General features: G+C 34.8%; 1 protein-coding gene and 1 long non-coding RNA gene across 3 annotated transcripts in view; one reads left to right on the top strand and one right to left on the bottom strand.

Annotated features, from left to right (window-relative positions):
* The first annotated feature begins 4280 nt into the window (after positions 1–4280).
* Positions 4281–7641, top strand: LOC123877086. Its single transcript, XR_006798497.1, has 2 exons — positions 4281–5174; positions 5214–7641. It is a non-coding gene; the product is annotated as an uncharacterized LOC123877086 (long non-coding RNA).
* Positions 7642–7763: 122 nt separating this feature from the next.
* Positions 7764–14866, bottom strand: part of LOC123877083 (DE-cadherin) — a 285461-nt gene continuing 278358 nt past the window's right edge. For both annotated transcript variants that reach the window (XM_045923593.1, XM_045923594.1), the window contains 5 exons: positions 13361–13491; positions 12895–13030; positions 12295–12495; positions 11869–12024; positions 7764–9298 (listed from right to left, as the gene is read on the bottom strand). In XM_045923593.1, coding sequence (XP_045779549.1) covers positions 9174–9298; positions 11869–12024; positions 12295–12495; positions 12895–13030; positions 13361–13491 — 749 coding nt within the window. In that variant the 3' untranslated portion in view covers positions 7764–9173. The remainder of the gene's footprint in view (positions 9299–11868; positions 12025–12294; positions 12496–12894; positions 13031–13360; positions 13492–14866) is intronic.

Raw genomic sequence — 14866 nt, 5'->3', positions numbered from 1 at the left:
ATTTAATTTGGTTTGGTTTGGTTTGGCTTTTAAACAAAGCCAGTTTAAGAAGTTCTCACAAATTAGTCGATACTATAGCTAATTTCCTAAACTTGTACCCTTTCAAGTAAAGATTTTTATATAAACCTGTGCGGATGATATTGTCATTGGCGCAATTAAAATGCCATAAGCCTACTTTGTCGTATTAGTTTACAATTTGCGAAAAACCAAATTAAATTTGAATTTCGCGGGCAGACCCGTCTCATGCCCTTTTAGTAGCCTGCCTATTATTTCCAATTTACATTCCATTCCATCAGCCGTAAGCGTCCACGGCTGGGCGTTCAGGCAATGACGTGTAAAACGGTCTCACTTGAGCAATTGTATTCAAAGTTCAAACTCGGCATTCCTTGATAAAGCACGTCCCATCCTTGACACATTCCAACCACTCACAAATTCTACAGAAATCTCACACGAATAACTGTCGTATGCCTTAAAAGCCGCGAAATGCAAAAAATAGTTTAGAGTTTTCGTCAAAATTATGGGATTTAGAAAAACTAATGTTTCCAAAAAAGGACCAAACTTGCTACATAGGACCAAACTTTAAAACTAACTGAAAATCTTGGTCTTGCTTAGCATCCTTTTTTACAAACATTAGTTTTTTTTAATTCCCACGGTTTTCGGCGGTAACTCAAAATCATTTTCTTTTTCATTTAACGGCTTTTTAGATAGGTATTGTACGGCAGATATTATGAGATGGACTCAAACTACTATCCATGTTTCTCTATTATAAAAGGGGTGGACTCAAACTTCACGTTTCTCTATTGTGAACGGAGTACCTAAATACAGATTTCCATTTTCAATGTTATACTTTAACTTTTAAGACAAGAAAGTTTTGAGAGTTGCAAGAGTTGCTATGAACTCTAGCAAACTTGTAAGTCAAAACAAGCCGCCAACGTTCAAACTTGGTTAAAGTTAATGTCATCGGACTACTCTTGGATTACTGCTTCTATATTAATATTGCTATAACTGTTTCCCAATATAAACTGCTATTGCAATAGCTTGCATATAAAGCGTTATCTAAAGTCACAGAATAGACACAAAATCATACAATTCAGAATAGGTACGTAAGTTTGGTGACTGTGGGTTGAGGTCTTATAAGTGGGAAGGCCCGAGTTTGATTCCCGACAGGGGTCATTTGGGAGTTTAAATTTTTTAAATTGTCTCTGGTCTGGTCTGGTGGAAGGCTTCGGCCGTGGCTAGTTACTACCCTACTGGCAAAGCCGTGCCGCCAAGCGATTTAACCTCCCGGTACGATGATGCCGTGGAGAAACCGATCAGGGGTAGGTATTATGAAACTAAAATACCCGTTCCAAGTTAGCCCGCTTCCATCTTAGAGCATCATTACTTGCCACCAGGTCAGATCGCTGTCAATTGCTAACTTGTATCAGAATAAAAAAGTGTTCAAAGTCTCTTTATGGGCGTCAACTTTCTCTAAAACTTCACATCAGACTTTTACAATGCTATATGCGGCTCGTAGCTTAACATGGATCCGGGGCAAAGGAAGGCAGGTACACCCTAGGCTTAGCGGAAGACGCCTTCCAGTTTTTTATTCCGATACAAGTTAGCTCTCCCGATTTTAAACTTTCTTGCTAATGACAAACTAGGTAATGTAAGGAAAAGTCACTTTTAATCAATTTCATCACTTTATTTCAATGAATTGAATATTTTTATCTATATAAACAATTTAAAAATTATACGTCCTTAAGCTACTTACACAATTAATATGACAATCTTTCAGTCGGACTCTTCTTTCTCTGTCTATCCTCTAGACCTCTTAAATATTGTTGTCTCGCTCTTAAATAGACGCTCACGTTTTCTTAGACACAACTTTTAAATATAATATGAATATACACTACAACCAAATATCTTCTAATCACACATTAAAAGTTAACTTAAAAAATAGCGAAAGTAACTTAAGAAAAAAAAAACGGCTTTATATCGAATGTTTTTAAATTCTTTATACCTACTTAGCTTTGCATCTTTAAAACAAAAACAGTCTAACATTTGAATCCATGAGAACCCTATAAATACCCTCAAAAGGACGTGTTTAAAAACGATTTTTTTTTTATTTCGACCCTTTGGAAAATAATAATTTAATGTTTAATGGATTATTTTTTTTGAATTTTGAATCTCTCAAGCTACTTATATCTGCGCTATTAGATAGACCGTAGGTACGCTCTAGCACAATGCATGTAACAAAAATTAAGTCCAAAAATCGGATTCAAAAACAGTTAGGAAATGGTTAAGAACCCTAAGTGCGGAACAAAAAATTACATAAATAAAAACAGATACTAAGAAAGGTCGCTTTGCTTCGCAATACGTTTTTTTATAAACAGCATAAATCAAAAAAAGGTAGAATAACTTTTACATGTGATTAGAAACAAAAACTATGTCAGTTATCGGCAATAATTATATTATACAAAAAATTACTGCGACATTCTGTTAATTATTATATTTTTATAGCAACCCTCGTTGCAAGTTACTTATTACAAACACACATAGGTACTTTTTAATTTATCATAAAAAATTACGAATCAACTATAGTCTCCTTATGTTCTCAAACCAATAACAAGAAACGTACAAAAACTAAAAGTCCATAATAAATTAAAAGTATCAATTTGAGAACATTAGAGTACTTTTCATTATTATTAATGCTAAGAAATTGTTTAATGGCAGTGTGTTTTAATGGAGGCCATTTTGTTTTATTCATCGAGAAATTCAAAATGGCCGCCACATGTTCTAAGTACGAATAATTGATCCAATAACGCTATCAATAAAATACATCAACAGTTTTTTTTATTTATATCATAAAACTTTCAGTTATTGGAATGTAGGAATTACGAATTTCTTAAACGTATAACTTACACCGACTGCTTTATTTTAAATCATTATGTTTTCTTTGTTTACGACTAAAATCTTAATAATAATATTTTGTACGCAAAATATCGGGTACAAAAGTAAATCAAAAGCAAAACGTTGAAATGATAATTTCTTTTAGAGCTGCTTTTAACGCTTAACATTTTTCTATTTTTGTTTAGTTTAAAAAGTATTTTCTATCTTTTATACTGTATGTATAATTTTTAAAATGAGTAAAAAAAGGGGAGAACAAGTTTAAACAAAAATATGATACCTCAAAAACGCTTTGCTATCGCAATTCATACATTTTACAATAATTGTACGAAACAGGTCGAGATGGCAATCGGGTATGAGGCGAGGAACGCCTCGCACCCCCACACGTCACCCGCGCTATCCAGCATCATGGGGGTGTGCGGGGCGCCCCCACCATACCTGTCGTCTACTATGCGTTTCAAGTGACCATTCGGCAAGAACTTCAAGATTTGTCGTTAGACCTATAAAACTTTTAATACTTCCAAAAAAAAAAATCGGCTGGTTTAGTATATTTTACGAAAATATATCAATTCGTACGTAAAAATAAACATCAACGATAAAAAAATCTCACAGATAAGCTTTGCATTACAAATAATCCAATGGTCTTATTTGAAACGCATAGTCCATTGCTTGTTTACTCTGTGTACAAATGTTAAGCTTAGGGTACACGAATACCAAAACAGTCAACAGCTTCGATTATATCGCTTGAGCGAAATCGACCGAGCTGTCCAAATGTTTGCACAAATGAGAAGACGCATTTACCTAGTGGGCCGACACATTCGATCAATTTAGAATTTCGGCCAACGTTTGCTTTATTGTATTGATTATGTGGAATATATCTTCTACGTCGTTATACATTCAATTTGTGCAAATAACGGAAGTCCCTGTGTAACTTTTCAAACTGAGTAACGTGACATGTTCATGTTTGGGCAACGAAAACCGAACGCAGCGACGTTGAAGTCCCAAAGTACTGGAAGAGCGGCCTTGCAGCGCAAAGTGCAGCGTTGGCAGGTCCCCTATTAGGTCTGGCGAGATGACATTAAACGATTCGCAGGGAGCCGCTGGATTCAAGCGGCGCAAGACCGTGGCGTGTTAAAGTCGCTAAGACTTAATACAGGGTGTAACTAGAACGCTAGCAAAAACGAAGACAGTTGGATATTACGGATACGATGGAAAACTACGATTTTTTTTTATAAATGCTGTATTATTAAAAGTTTTCAATAAATTGCAAATAAAACATCTGACTGACGCTAGAGGTCAACGAAAGTTCCGTAAATAGGTCACTCGAAGTCAATCCCAAGTCATAGGTGGGGCATTGACCCGAGTTTTACACGCTATACAATGAAGGTTTGAAAAATACTAAATCAATAAAACTAGAAGATAAAGCAAATGGTTATTGGCATTGGATTATGTTTAGGTAGTATAATAATAGTAACGCTAGGTTGTTGCTAGCATTCTGGTTAGGCTTTGTATATCCAGCTGTGGAGTGTAGACGACGATATGGGCCAACGACTACGCTCAATAACTGCAACAAAGCCTTTTCGCGGCGCGTCTGTCAACGCAAAAACTACGAATAATAATATAATATTACATCTCAGTGTGAACAGTTCCATTTCAAAGTAGGGTGAGCGATATTTATATATTATATTATATTATATTCCGTAGTTTGAAATCGACTTAAGCGTTGTCACACTAATGCGGTTGAGCTACTGATTTGAAATCACTGTTTTGGCAAACTGCGAGAAAACTTTGTCACACTGATTGAGTTTAGATGGCTGATGACGTCTTTACGCTCTTTGGCATGCCAACACTCCTCGTGTCGTTTGTGTTGTGCCACGGTTACAGTTTTCAACATGAAACGTTACACTAAGCCCTCGAAACCTTTCTAACGTAAAAGATTTTATTCTATTGTTCTAATATTTTTTTTTACCTTATGTAGATCATCACAAAAACAATTACTGTTAAGTAATAAGAATTCGTTGAAAATTGTTTTCATGAACCATGTTCACGGAGGTACGTGATGTAATTTGTATACTGTCAATCCAGTAATTTTTTTTTGTATAAAATAATAACAAGCAAAATCTACAAAATAACACAATAAAGCGTGGGTGTACGCTCTTAACATATTTAAAGTCACTGGCTAAGGGCCCATGCAAACAAATCTAATTTAGACGTAAGTACTAATTTTCGTTCTAGTAGCTTTCCAATGTTATTTGATCATGATTTGCTAGTTATTCTAAGCAACTGTATAATAAATAAATAATAATAAATATATAATAAATGAGTATATAAATTAAAAGAATTTGCAACGAATTATGCAAATCCTGCTGATATAATATGCTAGGAAATTTTTCAATCACCAAATAAGCTGAACTGCAATGGCAAACCATAGGCATATTACGTTCATGTTTACATGGCGTATATAATCCGTGCTCGGTGATGAATAAGACAAAAGATAAAAACACATGACTGTAAAAGAGATAGCGTTCTACAAATGTGAACCAAATATCCTAGTTTTGTCGTCACTTTAGATAGGTAACTTCTTTTTAACATAAATATAGGTACTGACGAATAAAAGGCGATTTCAAACACAAAACTGTCAAAATGTGAAGTTTTCCTCAGTCAGTAATGTTAGCGATTGAAAAAATCTGTGAAAATCTCTTGAAAAGTTATTTAACGTACGTCCAAATTCGATATGTGTGCAAGAGGCTTAAGATTTAAATATTATACTTTTTATGCGGGATGTAACCGTTAAGCTCATGGGTCCTAAATTACAAGCCTAAAATTAAACTAACTATACCTATACCCACACAAGGGTTGAATGGACAGAGTAATAAATCAAAAAGATTGATGGTGTACCTCAACATCTCGGCCTAGATCTCGGGGGATAACTTTGGACATATCATTTTACACGAATAGCGAGATTTATTAAAAAGTAGGCCGTCATCTGTGGACGTTGTTTAACATTTTTATGCACGAAATTAAAAATATACCTTTTATAATGTAGATGATAATTACTTAAGGATAACGGTGATTTTATCATAATTTATTTTTTATTGCGCGTTGTTTAATTTCGATCTTGAAAAATATGTCTTTGATATTATGTACTTTTATATATTTTATAATGAAAAATCATGCAATCGTACTGATTCTAATGACAACTAAATTTTAAAGTATTCCTATCTTTTTCGTACCAATGCTGAGAAAAGGACAAACTTATTTTAATTTAAAACTGTCAAACCTTGCATCTTTAGGTGCACACTCATGAGAATAGTGTTTAGTAGAAAAGCGCTAAAATTTTAATTTTTTAATTTGAAATTAATTTTCCGTTCCTTTTTAGCAACATTAAAATACGAATTAATGTAGAATACTAAAAAAAATTGTTCAGAGAAATACTCAGAATCGACGCCAATATATGATTAATGCTGAAATATGTTAGATATGATAGATACAATCATATTAAACTTAAACGATATACTTTTGTAGTCTCATATGTATTACTTTTATGCCTGTATTCATCTTGGGGAGTTCAGAATAAGAAAAGAATATTTTTATAAGATGATTTTAACTTAATAATTACTATATTTTTTTTACTTTTGTTATTACAGCGTTTACAAAGACAATTATTTCTCGAGATAATCGTTTATTTTATTTGTAATAGAATTTTTATACGCCATTTTTACAAGTAGTGAGAAGAATTACGTAGAATGGCGAAATGTATGGTTAATTATGGATATCTTTATGTACGATTATATTATGTAAGTATGAATATAGATATATGATTATTACGTTATTTATTAGGTATATTAGTAACACATAGTTAACTTTAGACAGATGAGTTAAGATGATGAATTATACCTTACAATTCGTTGATATGCATAATTATAAGACACCTTGTAATATTTAACGTTACCATACAAAATTCTTTAAAATACGACATAAGTTTAGATGTATGGGCTAGTAAGAAATTTACATATTTACACTTATTTAGGCCTAGTACACATTGATATTCTGTAAAAAATTTCAAATCCGTGTGTCAAAATAAACTACTAACCTTCAAAATTTAAACTCCGAATATAATATGAAAAATAGCTTTGCAAAATAAAGTAATTCTGCCTAGATATATATAAATAGTTTATATACGTGAGTGAGTGCTTAAATTCAGCTACATGTAATAGTGAATTTTAAAGCTGGATAATACTTATTAACGACTATTCAAGGTTATTTCAACTATAAACCAAAGTATATTTGTCTCATTTATTTATTTAAACGATCTACATATTTAGAACTGGACGCTTTACAAAATCACATGTAGGTATATAAATAAACAAACATTTGTTTACACAAAAAAATTAAAGTACGTCGTTAACATAAAAATTGTAAAAAAGTCTTAGCGCTAACAATGTAAAAAACACAAATAGAAATTACAAAATGGGCGGGAATCGACCTCTACCATGATACCTATTCACTTCAGCGACTACATATCAAATGTCATTCTTCTTATAATAACTGCAAGCGAGCTTTCAGAGAGAGAAGCCAAAGTGACTAGCATTCGAGTACACATGGTAGGTTTTACGCAAAACTTAAAATTACAAACTGAACATAATGGCACTTAATTTATAAAACATAATCTACTACAAAAAAAAACTTTAGTTACAACTGTCATAAATGCTGCCAATCATAATACTTAACTAGAGAAACTTACCTGCATATCGCCACAATAATTTACAATCATACAAAAACAAACTTATGATTTTAGGCTTATTTCGTGGTTTAATGACGTATTATAATGAAATAACAGGTAGGTACATGCTACGATTAATTTGATGATTTTGAATTATCGATATTTCGACTCAATTGCATCGAGTCGTGGTTAAGACGGGACTGCAGTGCTGCGAGAGATGAAGTTCGAACTGTCCTGGGCAGTATCGAACTACCCACTTTCTTGGTAATTTCACTGGAACTTTACGAGTCGTCAGGTAAAATACACTCACATCATCACTATTAACTTTGGATCTCGTACGATGTTGTTCTGGTTTTCATGATTATACCACTGTGGACATATTTGTTAGCTTAAAGCATCACGATTGAAATTCTGGTGTTTGCGAATGTCAATCGCTTCGCGCACTAACCTGAGTATATGTTGGCGTATATACCCATTATTTACATTATAATATGTCATCCAAAACAATAATAATCCAAAAGTTATTAGAAGGTACATTAAGTATGTCCTAAGCTTAAGTTACACGAGTCATACGAAGTTTGCTCCTTAGTTTATAATATATATAAAAATTACATACAAGAAATAATTTAGGCGTATCTACAACGATGCCTAAACAATGTTACAAATCAGTCATTTCTTAAAACATTAATGTTTGAATTTCTCTTTTCCAATATGTAATTTACATACCATGTACAAGATACTTTTTGATAAACACACATACTTTAAGGACATTTTTTTCATAATACCTAAAACAACTCTCCTCAATTCACATTCGCTAAGTTTTGGGAATAAAATGACAATAGAGACCGAAAGGTTTTAAGTTGCTAAATCGAAATATAATATTTGACCACCGCATTTTCTTTTTAAATTTATGCAGAGGATTAACTGAGCAATACGCTGATTCTGGATGGTGTCTTAGATAAACGGTAATTTACATTTAAAGTAACATAAAATAATTATTTTGTTTGTGTTATTTCTCTTTGCTAAAAAAAACTTAATTTATGCAATAAGTAATGCTACTGTTAGGCAATGTTAGTACACTAGCACTCTATCAAGGCTCTGATAGTTCTGTTTTAGTATGAACAAAGATAAATTTAAACTTGGAAAAGTTTATTTAACCGTAAATAAATACATAGCTAAACTTTGCATGAAAACTGGGGTCAATAAAAACTGAATTACGGTACAAAATAAGTAAGTATGTTTAAATATCAAAAGATAATATTTCGATTTTGCAACTCAAAAGTTAATCGGTCCATAACCTCCACAGAAACGTTATAAAAAGCGCGAAACGTCAAAAAAAACACCGCGCGATTATCACAGGCTTCAGTTCCTAAGTCCGGTGGGTTCGCGGCGTCACAACACTTAAATTATTCATTAGCATTCACAAAATAAAACACGCTGCTTTAATAAGGCATCTCGAAGCTTGGTCTTACTTGGGCACTCCAAGCTGTCAGGATAAATTCGCCCTTATTGAAGGGGCATAGGGTTGTGGGTTGGGTGGCTACACGAGCCAGGCGTGGCGCTAGCACCAGGACTCTTCGTGTGGCGGTCTGTCCTCATCGGAGTCTCCGTACATGTCGGCCAGTTTGCGGAAGCGAGGGCCGAATGTGGACAGGTAGTTGAATTTCAGATCTTCATCATCAGTACCTGGTAAAAAGAAGATTGATTGAGAATATGATACTACAATATGAGGCTGATCATGGGGCGCATAAGTAGGTTCCTTTAAAGACAAGCACGCATTGCCTATGGCTGCATGAGCTCATAGGCAAAGCTGAAAAAGTTAATCTCAAACTCAAAATCATTTGAGTATTCACAGTAGGCAGGTATTGATAGTCAGAATGGTTTGATTTCGTAAGATGATACAATGGTGACAATTAATTACGTAGACTTGAAACTAAAGCTACGAGGGTTCCAAACGCACCTAGGTCTGAGAAGAGCCCACAACAAACTCAGCTAATAATTACGTTTTATAGTCATCTAGAGTAACGATTACTTTCTTACAGCCTATTAATTCAACACAACATTGTTAACGAGTAGACGGAGTACAGACATCGATCTTTTATATTTTATCGATGGGGACAAAGCAGTTTGAGAAGAATTAATCTAAACTTCCGAAGATATTATGCAGTTTATATCGTCTTTTGTCTTAAACCAAAAGCGTTAAGTTTATGTATGTGAGGTATTATTGAAAACTCGAGGGGTCCAGATTATCAAAAAACCCTGAGTGGATTCTATATTTAAAGATTTTTCGTATTTATTTTAATAATACCTCATTATTGTATGGTACATTTTATGTTACTGCCAACGAGACTTATTAAATTCTTATTTTATAAAGCCATCTATTAAATTTCCAAAGCAAAAAATGAACTAGTTTCAGTGGATGGCAAATGTAATAAAAAGTTTTAACCGAGTGGAAATTCATATAAATTATATTCGTAATTGTAAAAAGCCCGGCTTTAAGCTTTATTAGTGCATTTAAACATGCAGCCCGCAACACTCAAAGAGGTGTGGGTCCTTTGTGGTTTTTACTCAACGTGCTCTGGATATCATCCAAACCGAAATATACTGCACGATGTAAATTTTCAACTATTTCCCCGCCGTTAATGTAATAAAAGTTAACCTGTAAGAGCAGGTGGATCATTTTGTGGTGTTTAATGTAACGTGTAAATTATATACACTTAATCTGACTGAAAATAATAATTTACTATTATTTTATGATTATCTAGTGAGACTCTTCCAATAATTATGCGTTGAGAAGTTCCATCTTCGAATTTCGAAAAATTCGACCTTATTCCTTCTCTACAAATTTTATTTTCAAATGCACTTTGTAAATCGATAATTTAAAATGGTCAGCAAACTAAAAATTACAGCGGACGTTAATTTTACGAATTTCGGAAGACCCTCTATTCAATAATTCCTAACAAATAATTTGTTTTTAACCCCTGACCCAATCCCCTCTATCTGTGACATCGTAGCTGCTTAACTAATGAACCGATTTTAATTTAGTTTTTTTTTGTTTGAAAGGTGGCTTGATCGAGAGTGTTCTTAGCTATAATTCAACTAGTCATCATCCCAATAATTGGGATAAACTTCGTACCATTGATATTTATATATGCACAGAATTCGTCCAGTAACAGATTTTGATGATTCTTATAAAGCAAACTGTATAGCAGCTCCCGACATATTCGTCTTATCCCCACGGGGAGAATAAACGTCATCTCTAGTATAACACAATCTAAAGTTCCCGCTCATTATAACAAGCTTCCAAGAGATTATAAGACGACCCGCCTGTGAGCATTTGTATCTTAAACACCCAACATACGAAACGTTCTTACGTGCTGTACAATAAATAATGATAAAATACCACTTCGCAAATACGAACGGAGTAAGATATACGTCTTATATGGATTGAGAAGACTTTTACAGAATAATGTTTTCCTGGTAGTCATATGAAAATTCAAACGCAGAGATGAATACAGTAAAGACGCTTTGAATTGGAACATTGATAATTTCTGTTCCATATTTTAATAAAGTATGAATAATAATTTGAGAATAACACCCCATCTTAAAAATTGTATTATCAAAGATTCGGTTCACAGGTCGGGTAATAAATCACCCTCACGCCATTTTGAAATTTTTGTGGAGAAAAACGTGTTCAGTTCAAGCAAAAACACTATTTACGAAAAACGTCTCAGACGTCATTTCACTCACAAGTATGTATCGGTCACTATAATGTGACGGCAACGCTATCCAAGGAAACTACTGATACAAGGTGTAAGCAGAACGCTAGCAAAAACGAAGACAGTTGATAGTACTGATAATTACTAATAAGGGAGCACAAATTAAACGCGATTTTTTTTAAATCCCGTATTTTTGAAAAGTTCGCAATACATCACCCATCACCAATATATAAAACATGTGACTGTCGCTAGAGGTCAACGAACGTTACGTAAATAAGCCACTCGGGGTCAATGCCACGTCGTAAGTGGGGCAGTGACCCGATTTTTGCACGCTATACGGTTTGAAATATTAAATCACTTAAAATAAAGTAATTATTGGCATTGGATTGTTTTTTTGCTAGCGTTCTGGTTACACCTTATATAAAATCGCAACAATTTGGAAAGAACAACCGCCGAGTTTCTTGATGGTTGTTCCGGGCATTCCGATTCAAAAGAACTTGTAAAAGTTATAGCAATAAAAGTAACTAGTTAACTTACAACTAGCTAGCGACGATAGCGAGCCGCTAGTGTTCCCGTCGCCCTCGTACGCGTAGTGCCGCACGTCGTCGTACGGATTGATGTCCGGGTCCCGGTCGAGGACGGACTTCTTGTCGTCTAAGAAGCCGGATATGTCCGGCGCTGCTCCTACTACACCTGGGTAAAGAAATTGAAACGTGGATAACGTTTTCACAAAAGTGAACCGTGGTCTCAATAGTCAAAGCCGTCGGGCCACCATAGAGAGATTTGGGTTTTGGATCTTGATACCGCCAGTTCGGCTGGTTAGTTTTTAAAAAGATATAGTGCAGTGAAGCAAAATACTGTATATTTATGCACATCTAGGAATGAAAGGGTTTTGTACGGTCTTTGGCATCTTATATCTGTATCACATGTACGCAATTAGAAAGAAATGGATAACGATATTACCTGGTGCGTGCATAAACGCAGGATCCGTGTCCGGAGGAGGTCCGTCATACATTTGCCTCAGCACGTGTAAGTCGTATCCCGCGTCTCCTTCACCGCCACCTTCGTCTTCATATGCTATGATGTTTTCTCTGATATCGTCAAGTTCTTTTTCTGCCCACGCGTCTGCTCTTTTCCGATGTACCACGACTGCTAGTAGAAGGACTGTAAGAATATGGCTTTATTAATAATTGCAACTCCTTCCTGGTCCCAAAATATCGTCGAGGCCTGTCAAGTTTATAAACCATTCTCACATTGCTAGAACCCTAGTGTTTGATTGGCTGAATTAATAGTATTCTTACTAAAACTGTTCATTTTAGCCAATAGTGAGAGACTGTTGGCCAATAGGAGGTGCTTGCAATCATCACTGTAGCTGTCAAACTATCGTGCTAATGCAGCAGCTTCAAAATAGGTATATATTGTGATGACGTTTGGTGAAAGTTTAGCAATCTGTTGCTATGAAAGTGAGTCTATAGGGAATCAAATATTAAGCTAATGTTTTATGGTAAAATATCTATAATAATAGAGTATTTCTAGAGAGTATACGAATTTTAATGTACTTACTTATTAAAATGGCGATGCATACGAGTATAGCAACCAGGAAATTAGTGTCGATACCAAAAGTAACCGCTGTGAACACGCTCTTCTGACAGCCAGGGTCTGCGTTGTGATCGACGGACGGTCTGCCCAAATTGTACATCTATGGACAAAAAAAAAAGTTATAATATACTGCTTTTCCCTCGGATCTCATAATATTCCAGGGTTTTGTTATGTGGAGCATTATTTAGTGATAACATCTTCGTTACAGTGAGAATTCAAATTATAGTAGAAAGGAGGAACACAAAATTACAATAATAGCTGACAAAATTCGGTGCTTTTCATTTATTAGGACCATTATAAATCTGTGGTCTTTTAGGTCTGGTTGTTGTCATAAAAAATACATTTTTTTAATGTTTACTGAGAACGGACCGAAATAGGTAAGTAATAATAAGTTTTCCGACTGACAAAAAGTTAAGATAGAAGTACTTACAAAATCGTTGTACGTGAAATTGCTGATGCAGCCCATAAAGTTGATATTTGTAGGCACATGCTTCCATCCGAACGACCGCGCTAGGTTTTGAAGATCTATGCTCGCTCCACCCAGTTGTAGTGGACCGTTCACTGTGAAAATTCATCAATTAGTAAAGCTGTGTTAAATAAGGCGTCAGAATCCACTATTCGAAATAAAAATCGCCTTCAAAATTGATGGTTATACGAGTACTTCACCAAAATTGCATAAAATATTGCGATTAACAAATTAATAATTGTTTTTGATGAATTTCTTATACCTAAGAGCTTCAATCAACAATAAGGGTCATACTTGTCTCATTATTCCATTTAGCACACCAACGTACGTCTACGCGTTATACGGTACCTTGGATAAATACATGCCTTTTCACTATTGGCATAAGCCTAAAGGCGTTGATAGTTATGGTACTACTGCGTGCAAATGCTTGGGTAGTGTGTTACATATTATCAAAATGAGGTTCTAGGGGGCCTCCGACTATCCCAATGTTTTTATCACACTAATCACACTAATATTATTAAGGAGAAAGTTTGTATGAATGTGTGTGTGTGTGTATGTTTGTTACTCCTTCACGCAAAAACTACTGGACGGATTGGGCTGAAATTTAGAATGGAGATAGATTATACCCTGGATTAGCACATAGGCTACTTTTTATCCCGAAAAATCAAAGAGTTCCCACGGGAATTTTAAAAAACCGACATCCACGCGAACGAAGTCGTGGGCTTCAGCTAGTAAGTAGTAAATGTAAAAATACTTTTTTTAAGTGAAACTTTTCTACCCAAGTTAACTACGAAATAGAAGTGACAATATAACGCTATTTCCCTTCGACAAGGAACTGTTTGAAGAAACTTCCTTCCAAATTAGAAAAATAGTTTTGTTGCGCGGCCATTGGATTGGCTTTACGTCATCTTTTTTATCTGTTAGCATGGGTTCAAATACTAAAATGTGCGTGGAAAAGGAAATAAGACAATGTTTTCGAGAATTTGCATAATAATGCCCAGTGGGAAGGTGTCATCCAAATATTTTTAGTATCCCATGATTTATTTCAGCTATTAAATGCAGGAGAGCTATAAAATGCCAGCGTCCCGGAAAATTCTGTTGACGTGAACTTCGAGTAAGGTGCCGTGCGGAAAATTAATTTCCCCAAAGTTGGGCGAAAGTCGGTGAAAAGTTTACACACGATCTCCTTTCGAATACATGTCTGGCACGACGACGGGAATGCTCGTAAGACTTTGGCACGGTTCTTTGATCAATCACTTTCCTTTCACTTAACTGGGATTTTCGACCTCAGATTTGAAACCCTGATTTGAGTTGCGTACCAAAGATGGAAAGATACAAAGGCAAACTTAGGAATACTGAGTTTCTCCAGATAACTAAAGGACAACTCTAGATATTACCTTTTGAGAACCAACTTGACCAACTTGATTAAAGTTTTTACCCGTTCGACGTTTGTTTTGTTGCTCCCAGCAT

This window comes from Maniola jurtina, chromosome 22 (genome assembly GCF_905333055.1).
Source record: "Maniola jurtina chromosome 22, ilManJurt1.1, whole genome shotgun sequence".
In the NCBI taxonomy this organism is placed as follows: domain Eukaryota; kingdom Metazoa; phylum Arthropoda; class Insecta; order Lepidoptera; family Nymphalidae; genus Maniola; species Maniola jurtina.
Note: the sequence above shows the minus strand (reverse complement) of the source record. Positions and strands in the feature narration are given on the sequence as shown.